The 21,478-nt window shown below is 44.9% G+C and overlaps 2 protein-coding genes across 5 annotated transcripts in view; one reads left to right on the top strand and one right to left on the bottom strand.

Moving 5' to 3' along the window:
- LOC100757154 (tyrosine-protein kinase RYK-like) overlaps nt 1-7,558 on the bottom strand; it is a 38,207-nt gene extending 30,649 nt beyond the window's left edge. The window contains 1 exon segment of the mRNA XM_027401214.2: nt 7,513-7,558. Within this exon segment, the coding sequence (XP_027257015.1) occupies nt 7,513-7,558 (46 nt within the window).
- LOC100773612 (ribosomal protein S6 kinase alpha-2) overlaps nt 1-21,478 on the top strand; it is a 280,709-nt gene that overhangs the window by 121,403 nt on the left and 137,828 nt on the right. The window contains exon 1 of one of the 4 annotated variants that reach the window (XM_035440448.1): nt 7,927-7,995. The exons of 2 other annotated variants lie outside the window; for them this stretch is intronic. In XM_035440448.1, the coding sequence (XP_035296339.1) occupies nt 7,942-7,995 (54 nt within the window). In that variant the 5' untranslated portion in view covers nt 7,927-7,941. Of the gene's footprint in view, nt 1-7,926; nt 7,996-13,651; nt 13,973-21,478 lie in introns of those variants that run through there. One more of the 4 variants, XM_027401141.2, reaches the window with a different exon arrangement.

Genomic DNA, 21,478 nt, shown 5'->3' on the forward strand with positions numbered 1-21,478 from the left:
TATTCTGTGTAGTGGGAAGCTGTCCTATGTACAATAGGAGGTCAGGTGGCATCCTCTATTCTTTGTACAATGGGAAGTCAGGTGGCATCTTCTGTCCTGTGTACAATAGGAGGTCAGGTGGCATCTTCTGTCCTATGTACAATAGGAGGTCAGGTGGCATCTTCTGTCCTATGTACAATAGGAGGTCAGGTGGCATCTTCTGTCCTGTGTACAATAGGAGGTCAGGTGGCATCCTCTGTCCTATGTACAATAGGAGGTCAGGTGGCATCATCTGTCCTATGCACAATAGCAGGTTGGGTACCATCTCATCTCCATTGCTGGACGTCAGTGAGGAAGTTCCCATTCTCACCATCTAAAATCCCCAGATGTGTTCAAATGCTTCCTGGGAGGCAAACTCAGACTTACTTAAGAACTGTTACTTTTAGGTAGGTCCCCCCCTACCCCCCCGCCACACACACCCTGAAAGGTAAAGGAAGTGAAAGTTGAAGCATTAATGTTTGTAAGCTGCTGTTTATGTCTGTAAAATTATGACAGTTTAATGTTCGATTTATGGACTTAGACGGAAACATTAGTTGTTAAGTGTGGTCAGGTGTGGAGAAGTCTAAGTCCAGTGTGTACTTTGGATTTGTTCATCTTGTTGTTATGGTCTAGGCTGGGCTTGGGAGTTGGGCCCCATCTCTATGTAGATCCAGAGAAGCTAGAAGGGTTACTGCAGAGAGGGGGATGAGAGGGAGGCAGCAGGCCAGTGAGGAAGGAGGCAAAGTGGTGAGGAGTTTGGGCAGCAGACTAAAGTGACTGGCTGCACAGGAGCACACGCCTTTGCATCACCTTGCCTCCAATGGCAAGACTCTCAGAGAGACCTGAAGCTGAAGCCGCAGCCTGGTCCTACTGCAGGGCTCTTGTCCCATCGGCAACCTTGGTGACAACTGTTCCTGCCATGTAAACTTTGAAAGGCGAATACTTCTCTGTGCTATTAAGGTCAAGTTTTTGTCAGATGTGACGTTCAATAGTTAGCCTTAAAGAATGCTGCAGTTTATGTTGTTGGTGTCCCAGGGTTGCTGTGACAACCTTCCACAAGCTGGGCCACTTAGAACAATAGAGATGTATTCTCTGTAGAAGGCTGAACACAGACTGTACTCAGACTGGCTCCCTCTGAAGGCTGTAGGGGATATGTCCCACCCCAGCTTCTTACAAATAATAACTCCACCCCTCACCTACCTCCTTTGTCTCTCTTCCCTCCCTACTCTCTCCCTCTTGCCTTATGAAAACAACTATCACACTGCATTTAGATCAACCCTATACCAGTTATAACTTCATCTTTACTTGGGTTTTATCTGCTAAGACCCTGTTTCTAAATACCAGAGGTTGGGACTGCCACTTATCTTTTTGAATGACACAATTAAGATAGCAACCACACTTATGTTAATGCTATGTGAAGATGATAAATTCCTAAGACCCTGATTTCTTTGGACTTTTTCATGTTTTTAGGCTATTCAAAATTTTCTAAGCTAAAGTTTGCTTGCAATATCCCTTCATGCTTGCACCATGAGTCTGATCTTTCCCCAAGAAGACTGAAGATTAGTTAAGGGCGGTTAGTTCATTCTGCAGATGGTGTGAGGATCGGATCAGGGTATGGCACTTCCTACACACTGTCCGGAATCCCCAGATAGATATTCCAGGAAGGAAGCCCAGTCACAGAGTGAGTTAAAGATAGGGCGTTAGGGCTGGGAGCTATCCTACAGCACAGGGCCTCCGGATTGACCACAATGGTGGTGCCTGTTCCCTGCTGAGAGTGTGTGTGATCTTCACAACCTAAAGTTATTATCCATGGTTAATCAAGGTGATGTGCTAGTTATTGGCTTAAAAAGAGAAAAGAGAGGGAGAGGGGAGGGCTGTCCTAGCTATCCCCAAGTTTGTTCTCTTTTTGTACTTGTGTCTTGCATCAAAAGTCACCATGTCTAGAAAGCAGGGTGTCTCTCTGGCTGTCGGGACAGACGTCAGGTACTGTGTGTGGTGGCTTGGAAGACAGGCATAATCCACACCCTCATAGAGTCCCTGGTCCAATAGAAGCCCTCAAGAACTACACACATATGCCTGAGTTCGAAGCATTCCCTGGTGGACTCCGAGGCCACTGGAGAGCATTTCTGAAGGACTGAGAGCAGGTCCTGAGGATGTGTGTACCTGGCAGGTAGTGAGGAACCTGGTATGTCAGAAGAGGGAGAAGAAGTCCCTGTGGTTGGGACCCAGGGAGCAACAGGAGAGTGGAGGGAGTTAAGCATGGAGAGCCTCATGGCATCAGTCTCCACGAATTATCTGACGAATTTCCATGGAGCTAACACAGGATCGACAGCCTTGTAAGAATTTGCAAGAAGAGAAAGGGAGCCCAGGACACTGGAAATATCCAAGGCGTCTATGGTAGCATCTTGATAATGTGTGGTTGCAGTGGGCAAATGACTTCCACCTGTGGGCCACTGTGGGATTTGTTTAAACTGTGTGCTGACTGTAGACACATGGCAGGGATGAGCCCCTGACTTTGTGTCCTGCGCACCTCTGTCAGCCATCCTTCCCTGTAGTACCCCACAAAGCTCTTGTTAAAACTAAGATTTTAGGCATACCTTTCCGTTGTCTTGTATTACTTTTATTTTGATTGTTTTCTAATTTTAGTCTTTCTACTCTACCTGGGCCAATTTTTCTGGAATTCCCTCTTCCTTTATTTTTGTATGGTCAATGTTTCAAACATCTTTCTAATTGAAGCATTTAATGCTATAGTAATTTTGATTCCAACCTAGTTGTACATTTTTAATATTATTTGTTTTGTTTTTGTTTTTTGAGATAGGGTTTCTCTGTGTAGCCCTGGCTGTCCTGGTACTCATAGAGTGTTGGGATTAAAGGCATGTACCACTACTACTCAACTATTTTTAATATCTCAAATCCAAGCAATCTTTAACCTTTATTGTAAAGGATTATTTGACTCAAGGTTATTAAAATTTTACCTTTTAAAATTGCCAATAATAGCTAAGTGTCTGGGCTCATGTCTGTAATCCCAGAACTCAGTGGGGCTGAGGCAGGAGGATTGTTGAGAGTTTGAGACCAGCTTAGGCTACATAGTAAGATCCAGATCTGCCTGGATTACATCATGATACCCTGTGTCAGAAAAAAATGTCAATCATATGAGTAATTTTTAATTATTAAGCTATATTTTTTTAGTATGTTATGAAAAACCAGTTCTTACAGTAACAATTATTAGTGAGATTATCTTCTACATAGCTTACTGACAGGCTTTTAAAAATACATGTGTACTTGAAAGAATATATAACTCAACTGGATTATTGTGTTCTGCACATGCAGACTAAATAAGATTTCTTAAATGTGTGATTTAATTATTCAAATACTCAGTGATTTTTTTCTATTAGTTTTTTTTTTTTTTAATTTACTGAGAGAAGTGTTAACAGTTTCTCCAAATGATAATGGGTTCGTCAGGGTGGTTTTTGTTTCTGTGTTTGGCAGTATTTTTCTGAAGCTGTTTTACCTACTGCATGCAAATGTAGATGATTCTGTCTTCCCTGTGGCTGACATTTATCAGTGAGTAGTCACTGTCTTTTGTCTATCCGTGCTTTTGTGCCAGGCTAATTCCTGGTCTCTTTTATTGCTAGTTGAATGGTATATCTTTTTTCTTGTTCTTGCATTTGAAATTCTCTGTATGCTTTGTTTTAGCAATATCTCTATAGCTAAGCTGTGCTGTTTTAAACCAGTTGGACAGTCTTATCTTTGAAATGGGGAATCTGGTACATTAATAGCAACTATAATTTTTATTATTTAAAAATATTCCTCCTACTTTTTAAAATGTGAAATGTAGAATTTGGCCGTATCTTGTTTACCAATTAATAATCAGTCAGGCATAGTGGAAGGAGATATGAGACTCCAGGGTAAGGAGCAAGGAGCTGCTCCACTCGAGGACCAGAAGGTGATGGGACTGCATCCTTGCCCCACAGGTCCCAATGGGATGCAGAAGGACAGAAGGTTGCTGCACAGACATCACTGCATTCTAGTTGAGGGACACCAAGCTTAGGGAATGCAGTAGTTTTGGGCACATGGTAAGCTACCCTACTCTTATCCTATAGGGAACTATGACTTCATTTCTGCCAGTTGCCTCCTGCATACCATCCTGAGAAATGGCTAACAGGATGCAGAAACACTCTTGTCCACGCTGGTGACCACTCCCAAGTGCATCTTTCCTTCTTATCTGGCTTTAAGGGTTTATTTTGTTCCTGGTTTCTTTTGAATTTTTTTCAAGTTATACTTTTGCTTTTGTAAGCAGTTACTTATTGCCTTTAATTTTACAATGTATTACTATTTTTATTAATTACTCCAGAACTTTAGCAAATTTACTTGCACCTAAAATTATTTGACCTTTCTATTCATCTCCAGAAAAACACAAAGACAAGGCTCGATCTCAGACCATGCTTCTTCTCTATATGTTCTAACTAAATGTTTATTACATTTATTGTGTGTGTGTGTGTGTGTGTGTGTGTGTGTGTGTGTGTGTGTGTGTGTGTGTGTGTGGTGGGGTGTATTCTCACAAAAAGGCAAGTGTGCAGAGGCTAAAAGGCAGCTGCAGAAGTCATTTCTCATGAGACCTGGTGATCAAATGTAGATTGCCAGGTTTGGCAGCAAGTGTCTCCACCCACTAAGCGATTTTGCCAGCCCTATGTGTGTGAGTTTTAAAACCAGGACTTTGTTTGTAACTTGATTTAAATGCACACATTATAAGTATTTTAATTTCTGTTTATCCAGTTTTTGTGTGCTTTGCATTACTCTTAAGATTTTATTGGTTGCACATACCCTCAGGTGACTTCTGAGCAAATACCTTTCTTATTCATGAAAATTATTTCTTTTGCAGGGAGAGTTGAGGTTGTTTCTTCAGTTGATTTTCTCAGTATTTTATATAAATTGCTCCATCATCTCTGGCTCCCAGGGCTCCTCTGCTGTTAATCTGTCTTGTTTGCTGTTGCTTGGGCCACTTCTGCTTTTGTTACTATGCAGGATTTAGGTGTGAGGTTCCTTCTGTTTCATCAATCCCACTTGGAATTACCAGATCTTTGTAAATAAGAACATTGGATGATGTTATCACCTTTGAAACAGTTTTACTTCTTTGAATCATTTTAGACTTTTCTTTAATTCTCTCTCATTGAAGGACTGGGGTTGTACAGGACTGTCCTCCCTCTGTCTGTTTCAGCCCCCTTTATGTTTCTCATCTTTCACATTCTGTCTGGATCAGCTCTGACTTCTCCTTTACCAACCTTTTCTAAGACTTTCCTTAAACTGATTCTCTACCTTTTTTAAAATGTTCTAAACTGATGTGTTTATCTATCAGAGTTTTTAATATAAATTATTATACTTTTAGTCTTAAGCTTTACTTCTTTTAACAAACCTGCTTGGTTTTACAACATCTAGTTTCCCCATTTTCCATCATCTAGCTTATTTGTAATTTTTTTAATTCTGCTTTTTCCTTTCCTCAAAGGCATTAATTGAGCATATTTTATGGCATTCTAATACAAATTTCAACTACTTGTCAACTCGTCCGACTCATGCTCACAGGGAATTTATCAGCTCAAGATTATGAGCTCACATGCCTTGGAGTTTTGTGTTTATTATGGGATGTGCTTGAAGGGCACATGTCCAGCAAGCATATACAGGCCCTTTTGCCTAAGTTTTGCATGTTCCCAACCTGGCCCTTTAAAAGCAGGTGTTGTGACCTTTGGCTTCAGGCTGGCATCACCCCTTGTTCTTTCTTTCTAGTTCTTACACCAGGCAGGGGACTTTCCTTCAGAGTAATCCTATTTCTGGTTTGCTTGCTGGCCTTTAGGGGCATGACCTTTGGGATAGACTAACATAGCCTTCTACACTGTGTGGCCCCTGGTGCTGTCTCCAGATTCTCTGGGGGAAACCTTTGGCTTATGTAACAGATATTCATGTCAGACCTCAGAACCAGCTAAGAGTCAAGAAAAGAGTTCTCCTTGTTTTAGGTGTTATCTGTGTATTTCTCTGAAGGGCTTAACCTACAGATGTCTTTGGACATATGGCTTAGAATTCCCTTCTACCTCACCCCCAGTCCTGAAATTCCTCTCTTGGTCCTCTGACCATAGGGTGCTGTCTGTAAGGAGTGGGAGGGGTGCCAGGCCCCTTCCCCCATCATCTTCAGAGCTTCTGGTTGTCATCTTGTCGCTATCCCTCATGGATGTGCTCAGTGTTACACCGTGGATGCCTATGAAATATTTTTAAATGATGAGAATCTCTAGCAAAAAAAAAATCTAGCAAAATTTTACATTCTCTTTTGAACCCATTCCAGATTTCTTAGACTTTTCTATTATGAAAAGCTTTTCCCCTCCCTTTCAAGTTACAGGATCCTTCCTGCTATAGTTTCAACCTGCTTCCTGTTTCCTGCCACCCACCCCCTTCCTCTATAATTCATGCCCAGGTTTGGGGATGATAGGAAAAGTCCCTTTTCTCTTAGTTGACCAGTTGCCCTTCTCCATCTTGCCAGGTCTCAGTGTCTTTGCTGCAGAAAATAGGGTTCTTTGTGTTTGTTTGTTAGGTTAATGTGTTGCAGAGCAATAATGTAAACCACAGCCCTTCATTGCAAGTAGAATGTAATAGCCTGATGCTTATCTGGTTGTTCAATTGTCTAGTGTTAGCATGAGATGTAGGCAAGGCCATAGAGAGCTGCAATAGCACACGGCAGGCAAAACAGGGTACCAAGCACAGACCCAAGAGAGCTCTGCAATGGAAGGCAGAAAGGGAAACTAGGAAGGATGGCCCAGGCCAAGCCAAGGCCTTCACATCACAGGCTCTGGCAGCTCATCTTTGCAGATGGTGCTAACACATAGGGGACAGAGCCCATGTCCTTCACAAGAGCTCTGGAGAGTGACCTTGGTTTAGAAGGCATGCGGTGTACCTGGTGGGTTGGTCAGTTTGGTGACAGGATGGCAGGAGGCAATGAGGGTGGTAACCAGTTCTGACTGTGTCAAAACTCATGAGAGAGGGTTGGAAGGGAGAGGCCTGAGAATGTTTGAAAGTAAAGTTGGCTGTCTTGAGGAACCCCATAGAGATGAGTGGAGAGGATGGGAAATTAGGGATAGCTCTTACTTCAGGAGTGGGTAGGCTTCAATGGTAGCCTGGCAAAGACCATACAGAAGCCCTGTTCTTAGACTCAGAGAGTTTCAGCTGAGGTTGGGTCATGTGATCTCAAGAGTGTGTAGAAATCTAAATTAAGAGCCTTTTTTTTCAGATGCTCACTCATGAAGCAGATCTACTGGTGGGAGACCCGCCCTTTCTCTGATTCACCATGTCTAACCCATCTCTGATGAACAGCAAGATTATGTCAGCCATATCTAACTAGTGTCAAATGTCACATCTTTCCTCCCTTGGTTTTACATCCGATTAGTCATGTTTGTGGTCTCCTGTCTGTAATCGTGTTTGCACATCTTGCTTTAATTCCCTTGAACATATTACATTTGGTCATCTTGTTGTCTGCATCAGACACCTCCAGCTGAGTCATCGCACACCTCATTCTGGGTCTGCTGCCTTGGACTGATACGGGTTTTTTTGTGACTCTGCATTGCTGACTGCATGCCTGTGTTCCTTGGTCCCAAGTTTGAGGGGTTCTTTACTTCCTGGCTTTCTCTAGAGCAGTGGTTCTCAACCTATGGGTTGTGACCCCTTTGGGGGTTGAATGACCCCTTTGGCAGGGGTAGCATGTCAGATATCCTGCACATCAGATATTTACATTATGATTCATAACAGTAGCAAATTTACAGTCATGACGTAGCAACAGAATAATTTCATGGTTGAGGGTCACCACAACATGAGGAACTGTATTAAAGGGGTCACAGCATTAGGAAGATTGAGAACCACTGCTCTACAGAATGCCTGTGATTGTTTATGCTGGGCACCCAGGGGCAAGTTGTATGTTTTCAGCTGGAGCTTTTGTCGATGGTAAGTTCACACAGATGGGGGAAAGGCTGGCTGGGCCACCAATTCTTGAGATAGTTCTTATTTCTCTCACTATTACAGGAACCAAGGCTCCTGAGTTCCACACATCCAGGAACCAAGAAGAAAGCCAGTGCTTGATCCTGGCATTAGATAGGTGGTAGGCAGGATGTGGGAGGCCCAAGGGCCTTGGTATAAGAGGAGCTGGGGTTCTGCTATGTGAGCAAGAAGGTAGGGTCCTCTATTCAGCAGGGACTGTAGAACAATCCATGTCTGACCCAGAACTCACTGGCTCTGAGTGTGGTGTGGGCAGGTGGTGTGTGCCCAGGATGCCTAAGGACAGGCATCGGCTGTCCAGGTGTGGAGTGGAAGGCAGAACAAAGCAACAGGCTGAAGAGGCTCACAGTTAGATTTGCCAGGGTGGACTCCTGCCAAGCTTCTGGGGACTCCTCATAGTCCCTGTGTGCAAACTCTGTCTAGAGCTCCCTGCCCTGGGACCCTCCTCCCTCTTTTCTTTCCCTTGCAGCACCTACCATGTATGCTTGGCAGATGGAGTGGGGCCATGTTCCCTGGCCCTGCAGCATTTCCTTAGCCACCCGGTCAACTTGACCTGATCATGGTAAACCCAGATGCTGCCTCTTGTTTCTCAGCTGCACTGTAGGTTTCTGAGGCTCCCAGGGATTTCCCACCATGCAGATGCACTGTGTGGTAACAGCCTTGGCTACCTCTCTTCTTGTCTTCAGGCTTAGGACTGGGTGGGGCATAGCAGCAATTAGTGGAGACATAGGATGAAGGACACGGAAGCTCCTAGTAGCAGTCATCAATCCCTCATAGTCATTGTGTTCTTCTCCCTAAGTCACATTCAAATATATGCAGAAGAGAACTGATTAATAATTAGGGAATCACAAAAATAAATTCCTAACACACGGATGTTTATACCAGAGGCAGTTGGTCTATTATGCTGCAATTGGTCTTTGTGATCACAGGTCTCATTTAAATTTTTATATCATTTTCCCTGTAGTTTTTAAATTGTCTCAGTTAGTTCTTGATTATAGATATTATTTTCTTTTTAGAAAAGGAGATGTTTTAGTGTGAAAATGATCCTGAACTTGAACAAAGTGGCATGCCTTGTGTTTGAGAGTTGTTTTCTCCTCCCTCAGAACTCACGGGTGTCTTTATTTTTCTTATTGCTGTTGCTGGGGATCAGTCACAGGTGACATGGAAACTGTGGCTTTGCAGGGAACCATGGGGATTTACGATGCATATCAAGTGATTGCCTCTGAGCTAATGACACTGAGAAGTCGGGGGAGAAACATGAAAGTGGAGCCTGGGGATGAGGATGAGTCCAGGAGCAGTCCTCTGTCCTCACATACTTTCCTGTCCATGACTTTGACCACTGTTGCTTACCTTCTGTCCAGACACTGTCATTCCCCCAGGTTGTCACAGAGCTCTTTTACAGGAACTGTTTCCTGTAAAGGTGGAATATTATTATGTAAAGGTGTGTTATGTTTGTTTATGCTACATTTGTTTAATTATGTAAAGATGTGTTGCTGTTTCACCTTGCCTGCCTAAGGCACCTGATTGGTCTAATTAAAAAGCTGAACAGTCAATAGCTAGGCAGTAGAGAGATAGGTGGGGCTAGCAGGCAGAGCAAAGAAGCAGGAGGAAGACTCTAGGTTTGAGAGAAGAATGAGGGAGAAAAGGAAAGAGACACCAGGGGCTAGCCAGTCAGACAAAGAGGAAACAGGGAAATAGGACATACAATATGAAAGGTAAAAAGCCCCCCAGGCAAAACATAGATGAAAAACATGTTAAATAAAGTTTAAAAAGCTAGCCAGAAAAAAGCCTAAACTAAGGCCTAGCATTCATAACTAATACATCTTTGTGTCATAATTTGGGGGCTGGCAGTTCGAGAAAGCCTGCTATAGTTTCCACTTTCTGAGGATTCTCTACTCTGTATTCCATTGCCAAGAAAATGTTGTAAAATGAAGATGTGTGCTTATCTGTACCATCATTACTTCTTACAATGTCTCTTTTGCTTGGGAAAAGCAACTGTCACACCTTGAGCTCCTGCTTTGGTTACACAAGGAGGCAAGGATCAGTGTCTTCCACCCTAGGGCCTTTGCATAGGATACTCTTACTTGCTCCACCTTTTTCTCTTCACTTAATCTGAAAAGTCATGCTCTGCATCCCTTTGTTTTTTCCACCTACAAATGGACCAAGGTGTGTATGTGTGGTCTTCTTCAGACGTGGTGTGTGTGCTGGAATCACAGGGTATTCACATGGAGACTGTGGTTAAAGTTGGTGTGCGCCCTGGAATCACAAGGTACTCATATGTTGTGATAGCTCTTCCCAGTCTGTGGTTCTCGGGAGAGAGAACACAGTGCCCAGGCTGAGAGATCATTCTATGTCACATTCGTGATTTTCCTGTCCTACTGTAACAACTCGATTGTGTTTTCTACCACAATATTCTGTAGGTATTAAAGGTTATTAACATAACCTCTAAATAATGTCCATAAAATTAGATTTGATAACTAGGCATATCTAGATAAACCAAATAAGCAAAGAATGAATGTCTTGCTTAACATGCCACATACTGTTACTTTAGCTGGAAAACATAGGAAAGAGAGTTGTTACTTTCCACTGAAATAGTTCTCAAAGAAGTTTGGCCCCAGGATTGGTTGATTCGGCAGCTTAACAAGATGGTTACAGAACATACATTTTCTAGCTTTTAGCTATTTCATGCTTAACATGGCATCTGGGTCCCTCATGGTTCCAAGATAGCTTCACAGCTCTAACATTACACATAGCAGCATCCAGAGACAGAAGAGCTCCTCTCCTCTGCATTTCCCCCCTTCTGTTCTCTCCATGAATGTAACCATTTCTCTTCCACATATTCCTCCTCCTGTTAGACTCATCACTGCCCTCTTGGCTTTCCAACACTAATCTCCTTCTACCTGTGTCTGTGGCTTGAGGTACCACTCATTTATGCTTTTCCTTACTGATGATACCACCCTGATCCTCCCTTTCCTGGTTAGACTCTTAGTCCCTGTGTGATCATCTTTAATTTTCTTCTCTTACTGTGTGATAATCTTTAATTTCCACCGTCTCCCTGCTGCTTTCTTTGTATTTTTCCAGCTTTACTGAAGTGAAGTTTACAAATAAGAATTCTGTGTATTTAAGGTGTATGTGGTACTCTGATGGAAGTATTCCTTAGGTAATTCCCACAATCAGATGACACAGCCTCACTTCCTACAGCTACTTCACCCGGACAAGGACTATATGATATGTGACAGGCAGGGGTTGTTAGGAATGGGGAAGTATTTCTCTGAAATCTCAAATTCTTGGTCATAACGGCAGCCCTAACTCTGGAGCTGGGGACACAGGCATATGGAGGTCTGGTCAACAGTTGGCCAAACTGCCTCCTTCCAATCTTCACGGGGCTTTACCTCTTTGTTTCTGAGGCATCTCCCTCGAGTCCTCCACATTCATTAAGGGGAAGAAGGCTGCATTGGAGGCCAGTGTCCTCACGCCTTCTTGATGTGTGGCACCCACTCTAGATGTTCCCTGACAAACTCCAGGGCAGGTGTGCCATGCAGAGAGAGACTGGAAACACTTAAGTTTTCAAAGAAGTTGCCTGCATTAATATTCCTGTGCAGGAGAGCTTTGCTTTTCAGTGAGTTCCAGCTACTCTATTCTTTCAGGTGACATGGTCTTCAGGAAAGGGCTAAAGCCACAAGAAGTCAGCCTAGCTCTAGATGGACAAAGCTCATATAGGGATGTTTTCCTCAGCTTGACCCCAAATCTCTTGTCAGCCTTCTATGGTGGAACACTCTTGGCCCTCCACCCTAACTTTGAAATGTAGCTTGCATTGCCCGCTTTTCATCTTCATTTCCAGTGTGCTGGAGATTTTCTGGCTGTCCAGATTTTCTTATTAAATTGCTAGCATTCTCAGAAGTGGTAATCTCTTGAACCTAATGGCCTGGGGCGTTTTGGCATGATTCAGGGGGTCCCCAAATATAGAAAGTGGAACAAAATCAATTCCTGGGGGGAGAGCCCCAGTGGTATGGAGGACCCAGAACTAATGTGCCCTGAGGTCTCCAAAGCCTTGCTAATTCAGGAATCCCAGGAGCCAATCCTCCATAGTAGTTTATGACTAGGCAACTCCTCCACTAGATTGTTCTTAAGGAAGGACCAGGCCCTGCCCTCAGGCAATGCAATGCAATGCAATGCAATGCAATGCAATGCAATGCAATGCAATAAACACTACATGTACTTGGGGGTATTAGCCAAGATGGCTTGCTTAGAGGACTTGATTTTGGTCCTGCTCTCATGATTTTATCCTTAGAAGGCCCCTTCTGCATCACAGAGCTACTGTGGTCGAGTCTGTACCAGTGTATATTGCCTCTGCTGTAGCTGCAAACCCTTGCACTGTAGGTGGTCTATCTGTGGAGCCCCACCCAGTGGGACAGCAGTCCCCCAAATCCTCTCTAAACAGGACTGACTCCTAACCCAGGAAATTAGCTTCTGTGGCGTCTTCCACAACATGATAGACTGCCTGGAATGTTGGGTCTTCTGATTCCTGTGTCCCTTACCACTGCCACCAGTCCGGGTGGGAAAATATTGAGTAACTGCCTAGTGGGCCACACTTAGTGCAGGAGGGACACAGCTGTCCTCCCCAGAGTGGTCACAGCCGTGGAAGTCAGGCCAAGGCGAAAGCCTAGGACCCTCCAGAGGCCTGCTGCCCTGTACTGCCCCAGTCCACTTCCACTCTCCACAGGGCGCAGGACTTCATTAAGCTCAGCCTTTCTTCTAGGATGTCTAGGAAGATCATGTGGACTTAAGTTAAAGTAGAGTCTGATTGCTTCCTCAGATTGGGACTCAGGATGTTCCTGCTGCTGGCCCTGATAAGTCATCTGTGTGGATAATTGTCTATAAATGGAGCCGGAGGTCACAGAGAGCGGATGCGAGCCTTTGTTCCCAGCTGCTGGCCCCGACCACGTGAGGCGTCCTCACTGCTAGCAGGAGGAAGGCAACTGACATTGAGATGCAGGCGGGTCTCTTTCCAATGGCTCCCAGAAAGGGGCTGCAGGGACCGGCTGGAAGAGCGACCCGACAGTAGCTCCTGCAGGCGCTTTTCTAGCATGCTTGGTCTTTGGCTATTAAAAGTTTTTCTCTGCGAAGAAAAGCATGGTGCCAAACTGTGGGATCCGAATAGACAAAAGTGTTGAGAGAACACAACAGCTCAGGCAGATGGGGCCAGGAGACAGGACCAGAGCCGCGCGGCTGATTAGGCATACAACGGGCGTGGGCGCTGATTGGCGGCCGCGGCAGTGGGCGGGGAGGTAGGCGGGGTGACACTGCTCCGCACAGTTCTCCGAGGGCAGGAGTAGTAGGAGAGGGAGGGGTGGGCAACGGGCGTTGATTGGAGGCGGGGACGGGGACGACGCCCCTGGGCAGGACGGCTTGCGGTGATTGGAGGCGATGGTGATGGGCGGGGTGAGGGTGGGGTTGTGCTTAGTGGGTTATGGGCCTGAAAGAGAAAGAGCGCCTGCTGCGGACCCTGATTGGTGGGTGGGCATGTAGGCGTGGCGCGGCCGCGCTCTCTGTTTGGTCGGAACAGCGCTGGGCGTAGTCTATGGGCGGGGACGAGAGCCAAGAGCTGATACTCCTGGCCCGAGGCGAAGGCGCCGCGGGAGTGATCCTGGGGCCCGGCCCGGTGGCCCGCGCGGCCTGCCCTTTGTGCTTGCAGTCGGCATCCGCGCCCAGGGCCACCGTGTCGGGCTTCCCGACGCGCGTGCCCGCCTGCGCGCTGCCCGGCCTGGGATGCGCCAGGGATGCGCGCCCGCCGGCCCTGCGGCTCCTGGCAGCTGGGCGCGGGGCGATGGAGCTAAGCATGAAGAAGTTCACGGTGCGCAGGTTCTTCTCCGTGTACCTGCGCAAGAAGTCGCGCTCCAAGAGCTCCAGTCTGAGTCGCCTCGAGGTAAAGGCCCTCCCCGGGAGCGCGCAGGATGCGGGTCCCCGCCGCACATCGAGTGGGCATGTGGAGCCCGGCGGGCGTTTGGCCACCGGAGCCCCGTGCATCATCACCCCAGGCCCAAGCGTGGCGTGGGAAGTTATTTGAAAACTGGTCCAGTTGTCATTAAAACCTATCAAATCGGCTCCAAATGTTGTTGGCACTTCATAACAACTGCACAGAGCGAGTCCTTGCTGCGACTGAAGTCTACCCCAGTGAATTTCTCTCTAGTGTTCCCGTGTTCACAGGACTCGGGGTCACTCCCCAGAGGCTTTAGAGGAGAAGGGGTGCGGTCCATGCAGCTGGGTTGCCGCGTAGTGTGGGGGTTCTCTGGGAGGCTCCACGCGCGTCCCAAGTTCTGAAGCCTCTGCTTCTGTTTGTGCTGTTTTGGGTCTGGTACTGTGTGGATGGATGGTCTGGGTGTTTGAGATCACTGTAGAGTTAACCAAAGCAAGTAAGGAGGGTTCCGTGCACTCTGGCGCTCGCTCGGAGGTGGAGTGCCTGACGCAATTCCCTGCAGCCTCAGCTTTGAGATAGATTGGCTCTGAAACACGAAGGACGCTGAAGAATCTTGACCTTTGCAGGTCCCACAGCTCTTCTTCTGTGGGTGTCCATAGCCTGTCGTCTGTGGTTTTAATGGTGGTTTTCATTTCAACAGCTAAGCTCGATCCTCATTCCGGTGTTCAGACCACATTGTTGACTCCATAGATGGCAGAGCTGTGACCTGCTTACTCGAAGGGTGTGAAGGAAGGCTGGCAACTGGCCTAGAGATGTCATGGTACACTGATGCCCCTGCTTCAGGGCTGGCCCATTAGGAACAAAGTCACCAATTTCACTTTGGATTTCTTTGTCTCAGCCTTAGTATGTTACCCACAGGTAAAGGGCTCTGTGATGATCCAGGGATCTTTCAGGAAAGCCCAGGGTTAGTATTGAAAGCAGCATTGAAAGTGACAGGGAATTGCTTGTTGAAAAAGTTTCTTTTGCTAAATTCCAGCTCAGAATTGAAGGGACTGGAGTGTCTCTCAGAGATCAAAACCTTGATTTTGGACAAATACAGTTATTGATCTGGTGGTGGGGAGGGGTATTTAAACTTAATGATGACAGAAATTGAGCACAAGTTCATTTTTTCTGGGACTCTGTAAAATCTAGCCAACAAAAACAGACATTTCTGAAGTAGTTACCTTCCTTTCAGATATGTTTTTAATCTCCTATTTCACCATAATGCCAACTTTATCATGCTGTTCCTCATCTTTGGGTTATTGCTTTTGCTTCTACATCTCCTTGAGCAAACTCTATGTGCCATTTACAGAGCACCTGGAGGGCCCAGAATGTTCTAGAAGCCTGTGTGCTGATTCAGCAAGGAGAACTGAACTGGGCTATGGAAAGGCCTCCAAACTACAATGGCATACAGTGTGCATGCTGGGGGCAATAAAAAAGTTGTTTTTTTTTTGTTTTGTTTTGTTTTTCACAGTGAACATAACATTTCTATGACCCCTACACAAACCTGTAGATATGCAGGTTAAAGGGATGAGAAAATTGGGCAGAGAGATAGCTCAGTATTTGAAGGTGCTTGCTGCCAAGTCTGACAACCTGAGTTCAATCTCCAGGGACTTACATGGTAAAAGGAGAGAACTGAATCCCACAAGTTGTCTTCTGACCTTCATCCCCGGGCACTGTGTGGTACTTGTACACACTAACATTTTTAAAAGGCAAAGAAAGCAGTGTATTCCATCAGTACAGTAATGTCCTCTGTGGATGCTAACTCACAGGGCAGTGGAGACGCTTATGCTTGAGCTCTATAGATGCCCCCCTCAGTATTCTGACATCTGATGTTTGTGAAAATCCATGTGGAGTCTTCTGCTGTCCTTGTTCTGTTGCACAGGGGGAAGACCCTGAGAAGAAAGGGTCTTGGTCAAAGCTTACCTTTCTGTAGATGTTTAATGACCCATGGTGAGTTCAGGCTGTTTCTGGACAGTGCAGATCCCAAATAATGCCAGACAAAGATGTCCTGGCCTCAGGGCACTTTGTTTACCTGGGAACATATTATGAAGCCTTATTTTGTTAAAGAAATGACTATTTGGTTTTAAATTAATTTTATTTTTAGAACACAATGTTTGATAAACTTGGGCTATGGAGACTAAGTTACCTAATTGTAAGTGGAAACACGCTGTGAATTTCTGCTTACAATAAAATTCATTTAAATACTTTTGTATCACATTGACCTAAGTGATCCTGCCAGGTGGGCCGCTTGGGCAGATATGTTACAGAACTGTTAAAGGGAAGCTGAGAGACTTCCCATAGCCTTTGTTGGCACAGGTGTCAGGCCGCAGAACTTCCTAGTGACCCTGTCCCCAAGAAAGCTCTGACTGTGGGACCCTGGTGGCATGCCCTGAGAGTTACAGTAGTGACTTGTTACCATTGCTTCATTCTGTAGTCCAGTTACAGATGAAGAAGTGGAGAATAAGGAGGCCCTTCTGTGATGACTTAAAGGACATGCCCATGTAGGAGCAGGGACCTGCTGTTATCAAGTCTTAGTCATTGCTGGCTGTGTGGCCCTTGGTGTTTGCTAATTTTCAGGCACGCAGGAAACTGTTGTCATTACTAAAAAGGTAATTACCCAATGAAATATTTTGGAATGCGCTTCGTAGCCTAATTTTTTTTCTTGAAAACCTTTTCTGGAAGTTAGACAATTCTAAGTGGATCTGATCGTGTGCACCCAATTAGATCCACACTCTCCCTTTGACTAGAAAGACGATTAACTTTCGTAAGCCTTTCTCTCAGCTACAAGATGGAATGATAAATAATGCTAGTGAGTGGCTGAATGGGAGGATAATTTGGAATCTTGGTGATGGAATTGCCCAGTCACTGATAGTTGTTGATATTGATAAGGTTTACCTGGGTTTATTGATGGTTTTCAGATTACCCAGTGTCTATTGGCTGCATGGCTAGTGTTGTCCCAGTGGAAGGTCAGCTGCCCACAGGATAGGATGGCCGAATTTGCTCAGATGAAGTTTCCATCTTCTGGCTGGGATAGTGTAACCCCTCTTATCATGCATGCATGCCCGTGAGTCAGATGCACTTATCCACAGATCCATTACCCATGTGGGTTGCTTTGCCTTGAGCTAGGGTGGCTTTTAGAGCACAAAAAATGTTTCAGTGTCCGTTTCCAAGCTGGAGAGCTAAGCAGGAAGGCATCAGAAACCCCAGAAGAGACCCTGACCAATGGTGTGATTACAGGCTTATACTCCTGGTTCACATTCTCTCTAGAGGAAGTGAAGGTTTTTAAATTAATTTAAAATGATGTTATTTACTGAATGTAGGATTTCATCTAATTGACTGAAGGTATTGGTATGTACAGTCAGCTTACCTACAGAATGGCTTGTTGCTTGATATTAGCAAGGCCACAGAGATCTCTCTCTCATCTATTATTTGGGCCTTTTCATCCGAAACTGACATTTCTATCAAAAGATAGTTGGTGAGAAACAAGGTGCAACAGATGGGATCTGGGTGGTGATAAACTGTTGAGTGGCTAGATTTCACTTATTTATCTGCCCCATTGTTCATTCTTGAGAGAAAAAAAAAATCTTTGTATGTGTCACATATACTGAGCTAAGCAATTAGCATACAAAACTATGATTTCTGCCTCAAATGAATTTATTGCCTAGTGACAATGGCCAAGAAATCAATAAAAGACTGCTTTGGGGGTATGATTCATGTGAAACCCCTAAGTCAATGGATTTAAGTGATCTACTTAGATCAGTTGTTTGTTTGTTTGTTTGCTATGGTCATAGATAAAAAAAGGTTGTCTGTGTTCTCACATGACTATATTATAATTGTTCAACTCTTTTAAAGAAAAAAAAACATGGTGTCACAGTCACATAAACATAAAGAAAGGGACTGGGGTCGAATGTCAAGGGTGGTTCCAGCCATGGGTACAAAGAACAGTTCTTATTCTTGGTGATCAATAGATGAATACTTCTAGTTTAGGTAGTTTCCAGGAATATAATTTCCAATTAAAATAATTTTCAAATACTCACAGTAAGTACCCAAGAAATATCTGTTAGTCCTTGTTGTATTAGGCCTTTGACAATCAGGAAAGACAGGAAAGAAAAGGAAGGAAAGGAAAGAAAGAAAGGAAAGAAAAGGGCAGAAAGAAAGGAAAGGAAAGGAAGGAAGAAGGTAAGGAAAAGACCATAAATAAAAATGATCTATGTTAGTGAAGGTCATTTGCCTATTTACCCTTTATTGTATTTCCTAGACTCTTTGGCTAATTCCTTACTTGTGGTCACTGTGTCTGGGATATGTCTTATCTTTGTAGTTTTCCCCCCATGTCTGTTTGCTTTCTATCAAAGAAATTTACCAAAGTATTTTTTCGTACTCAAAAATGCATACAACCAAAAGTCTTGAGATTTTGACCGTTTTCCTTCAGCTGCCTTCATCACCATCCTTCCCAAGGTCGTAGGCTGACTGGCTTTCACCACTCACTCATTTGAATCATTGGCTCTGTTCTCACCACTCTGAAAGTAGAAGAGTAGAACAAAGAGGCATTAAGGAAAAGATAGGACATCTGTCCCTCTGTCTGGCTTCTGTAGCTCAGTGTGATGGACAGAGGCCAAGGCCTCAGATATTGTGGTGTATATTTGGCTGGAGAGGAAGGAACCTTTTGAGGTAGTTTCCAGGGCCTGCACTGCAGGGAGGATGTGGGAGGCTGTGGATCCAGCTTGCAGGCAATGGAAAGGTGCAGGCGACTAGTGTTTGGTTGCTGCCAGCAGAGAGTGTGTACCCCTCTGAGGTAGGGAAAACTGAAGATGAGTTTGTTCATGGGAGGCAGAGTTGGCATCTAGGAATTTAGCCAGGAATATGTTTTTTCTTCCAAGACTCTGTGCTGTTGAATAAGCAAAGCAAAGCTATTGTAAGATTTGAGGGATTCTCCTGAATGGTAAGTGCTTGCTTACACGTATAGGGCCGTGTTTTGTTGCATTCTTTCTTGTCATCCTGCTTGCTGATAAGTTTTCAGTTATTAAAGCTGTTGAATTGAACATGAGGAAATTGCTATGAAGTAGCCTTTTAAACTACTGGGTCAGATGCAAATGTATGCAGTGTTCAGTTCATCATACATGATCCCCAGCTATAGAAGGCATTTCTTATGCTGACTGGTAAGTGAGTGAAGATGATGTGTGTGTGGCTATAAATAAGACAAGGAACCTCCACTAGGGCTCAGGGGACAAATGTGCAGGAACCACACACTTGTATGTTCCTAAGCTGACAAGAAACAGTGTGTCAGGCTCTTGGGGTCGTGTGCCTTTGTATAGTTTGCATAGTTTCTTGAGGTCTGCTAAAGGACATAGTAACAATACCACTCACCTAGTCCTACTTAATCCCCAGATACAGCTTGCAAAGTTCCTCGGGCTCTGTCAGCAGTTGCATTTCCAGCAGTAGAGGAAGTTCTGCACCCTTGGGGTCAGCTGTGTCTCTGTGAACACCTGCTGTGAGCATGCTTAGTCCTCACTCACCAGCTGTCTCACTAGCCTACCCCACACTTCCTGTTTTCCTGCCTTCAGCTGGACCATTTACCTAATCCTTTGGAGTACCTGCCTCTTCAACTGCAAAAGACAGTTTATCTTACAATGTTGGCACTTAAGCCTGCAGAGGTCAGAGACATAGGCCAGGTGGGAAAGAGTCCGTTGGGTATTCCATGGGGCTGTGCCATATACTAGCCAGACCCTCTGTCAAGTGCTTTCATTATAGAGGTTCTCCTTGCCAGCTTCCTCTGCCTTCCTCTGTCTCAGATTAGAATTATCACCAGAAATCTGGCTTTCCTAGGTTATAACCATGTTAAGTTTCCTTAGAATGAAGGTTTAGGGCTGGAAATTATTTGATAGAGAGCTTGCATAACACCCATAAGGCCCTGGGCCTGATCCTCTGTACCTCTTAACATGCCTATGATCACAGTACTAGGTAGGTGAAGGCAGGAGGAACAGGAGTTCAGGCCCATCCTTGGCTATATAGAGAGTTAAAGTTCAATACAGGATATAGAAGCCTCTGTTTTAAAAAAGAAAAGAAGGTTTAGTCTTTACAGCTGTCATTCGCAATACCCCTCACTCTCTCTCCTGTGTGTGTGTGTGTGTGTGTGTGTGTGTGTGACCAAGCTGAGGGATGGCAAGGGATGAAGTTTTGGCAGAAATGCTTGAGTTTCTTGATCGAAAAGTCTTAAACTCGGGAGATTAAGACAGCAGGATTAAGCAGGGGAATGAACAGGTCGTCACCATCACCAGATGGGACTGGGGAAGAATAAGTCAAGGATGCTGAAGACCCACAGAAGGCGTGCCTGCAGTGTTGTCATCATCTTTGGGTCTTAGATAGACACTGGTCTATGTAGGTCTAGAACCTGCTGAAGTGGTCAAGTGGTCTCCACTGCAACATGAGGCTTCATGGGATTGGCTGCCATGTCTGGACAACCACTCCTGCCCACAGACGGGTTATATCTTTGCCTTTTATGTATTAAGTAGGTAGCTGAGTTTATAATAGCAGGGAAGTGGCTTCTATTGGGAATAGTTGTGGGTGTTTGGGGCCAGGATAAGCAGGCCTTTCAGGCATGAAAATCAGAGGATAGCCTACCCGTTGATGTTTATATCTAGAGCATCTTGTAGTCAACGTCTTTATTAACACACAAAAAGCAAGAAAAATGCTTGTTATGAAAGTGCCTAAGTGGGTTGAGAAGTTGCCTGAAGGGGCCATGAGAGAGGAAGTAGAGGTGGAATAACAGGGGTTTAGTGTTTGGGAGGTACGAGGTGTTCACTGCTAGGCTCTGCTACTCTCAGGAGCCACCAGACTTTGTTCATGATCATGTGGGAGCTGTTAGCCAGAGGCTTCTTGTTGAAACAGGAAGCCCAGAAGGGCTGGTACAAGGTATCTCTGTAACTCAGAGGTACACATGAGATACTTTGTAGCTTGATAAATAGCTCTGGTTGCTTGGTTGACTTTGAAGCTAATTGAAAGGAAAGAAAAACAGACAAAACAGAAAAAAAAGTTTATTTTTAGAACACCTTCAGCTTTTGAGTTCTGTTTAGTCAGTTGTCACCATGGAACACTGGGCAGATGGGCTCCTGGACTGCCAGCAGCAGGGGCAGCTACCCGCTTGCATCCCAGGAAGCCCCAGCAGCACAAGGATGACTGTGAGTTATGTTTGTAAAATGTAGCAAAGCAGAACACAGGGATTTTGATATGTGACTCAATGGAAGGATTGCAGAAACCACCCCCAGAGAAAAGTGAATAAAGGTGTCCTGCTTGGTGGTTTGTCCTGAGGTTGACATACAGACAGCCCCTGTACTGACATGTTCCGTGACTGTCAGAGATCATGAATATATCTCATTCTGTCCTTTGACAGTACGGTGCTGTCGCTCCTGATGAAGTGATGTGGGAAGGAAGGGTTGTATATCACAACAAACTTGCATGGTCGCTGGGTATGTGGGA

Source organism: Cricetulus griseus, chromosome 2, assembly GCF_003668045.3.
Source record: "Cricetulus griseus strain 17A/GY chromosome 2, alternate assembly CriGri-PICRH-1.0, whole genome shotgun sequence".
Taxonomy (NCBI): domain Eukaryota; kingdom Metazoa; phylum Chordata; class Mammalia; order Rodentia; family Cricetidae; genus Cricetulus; species Cricetulus griseus.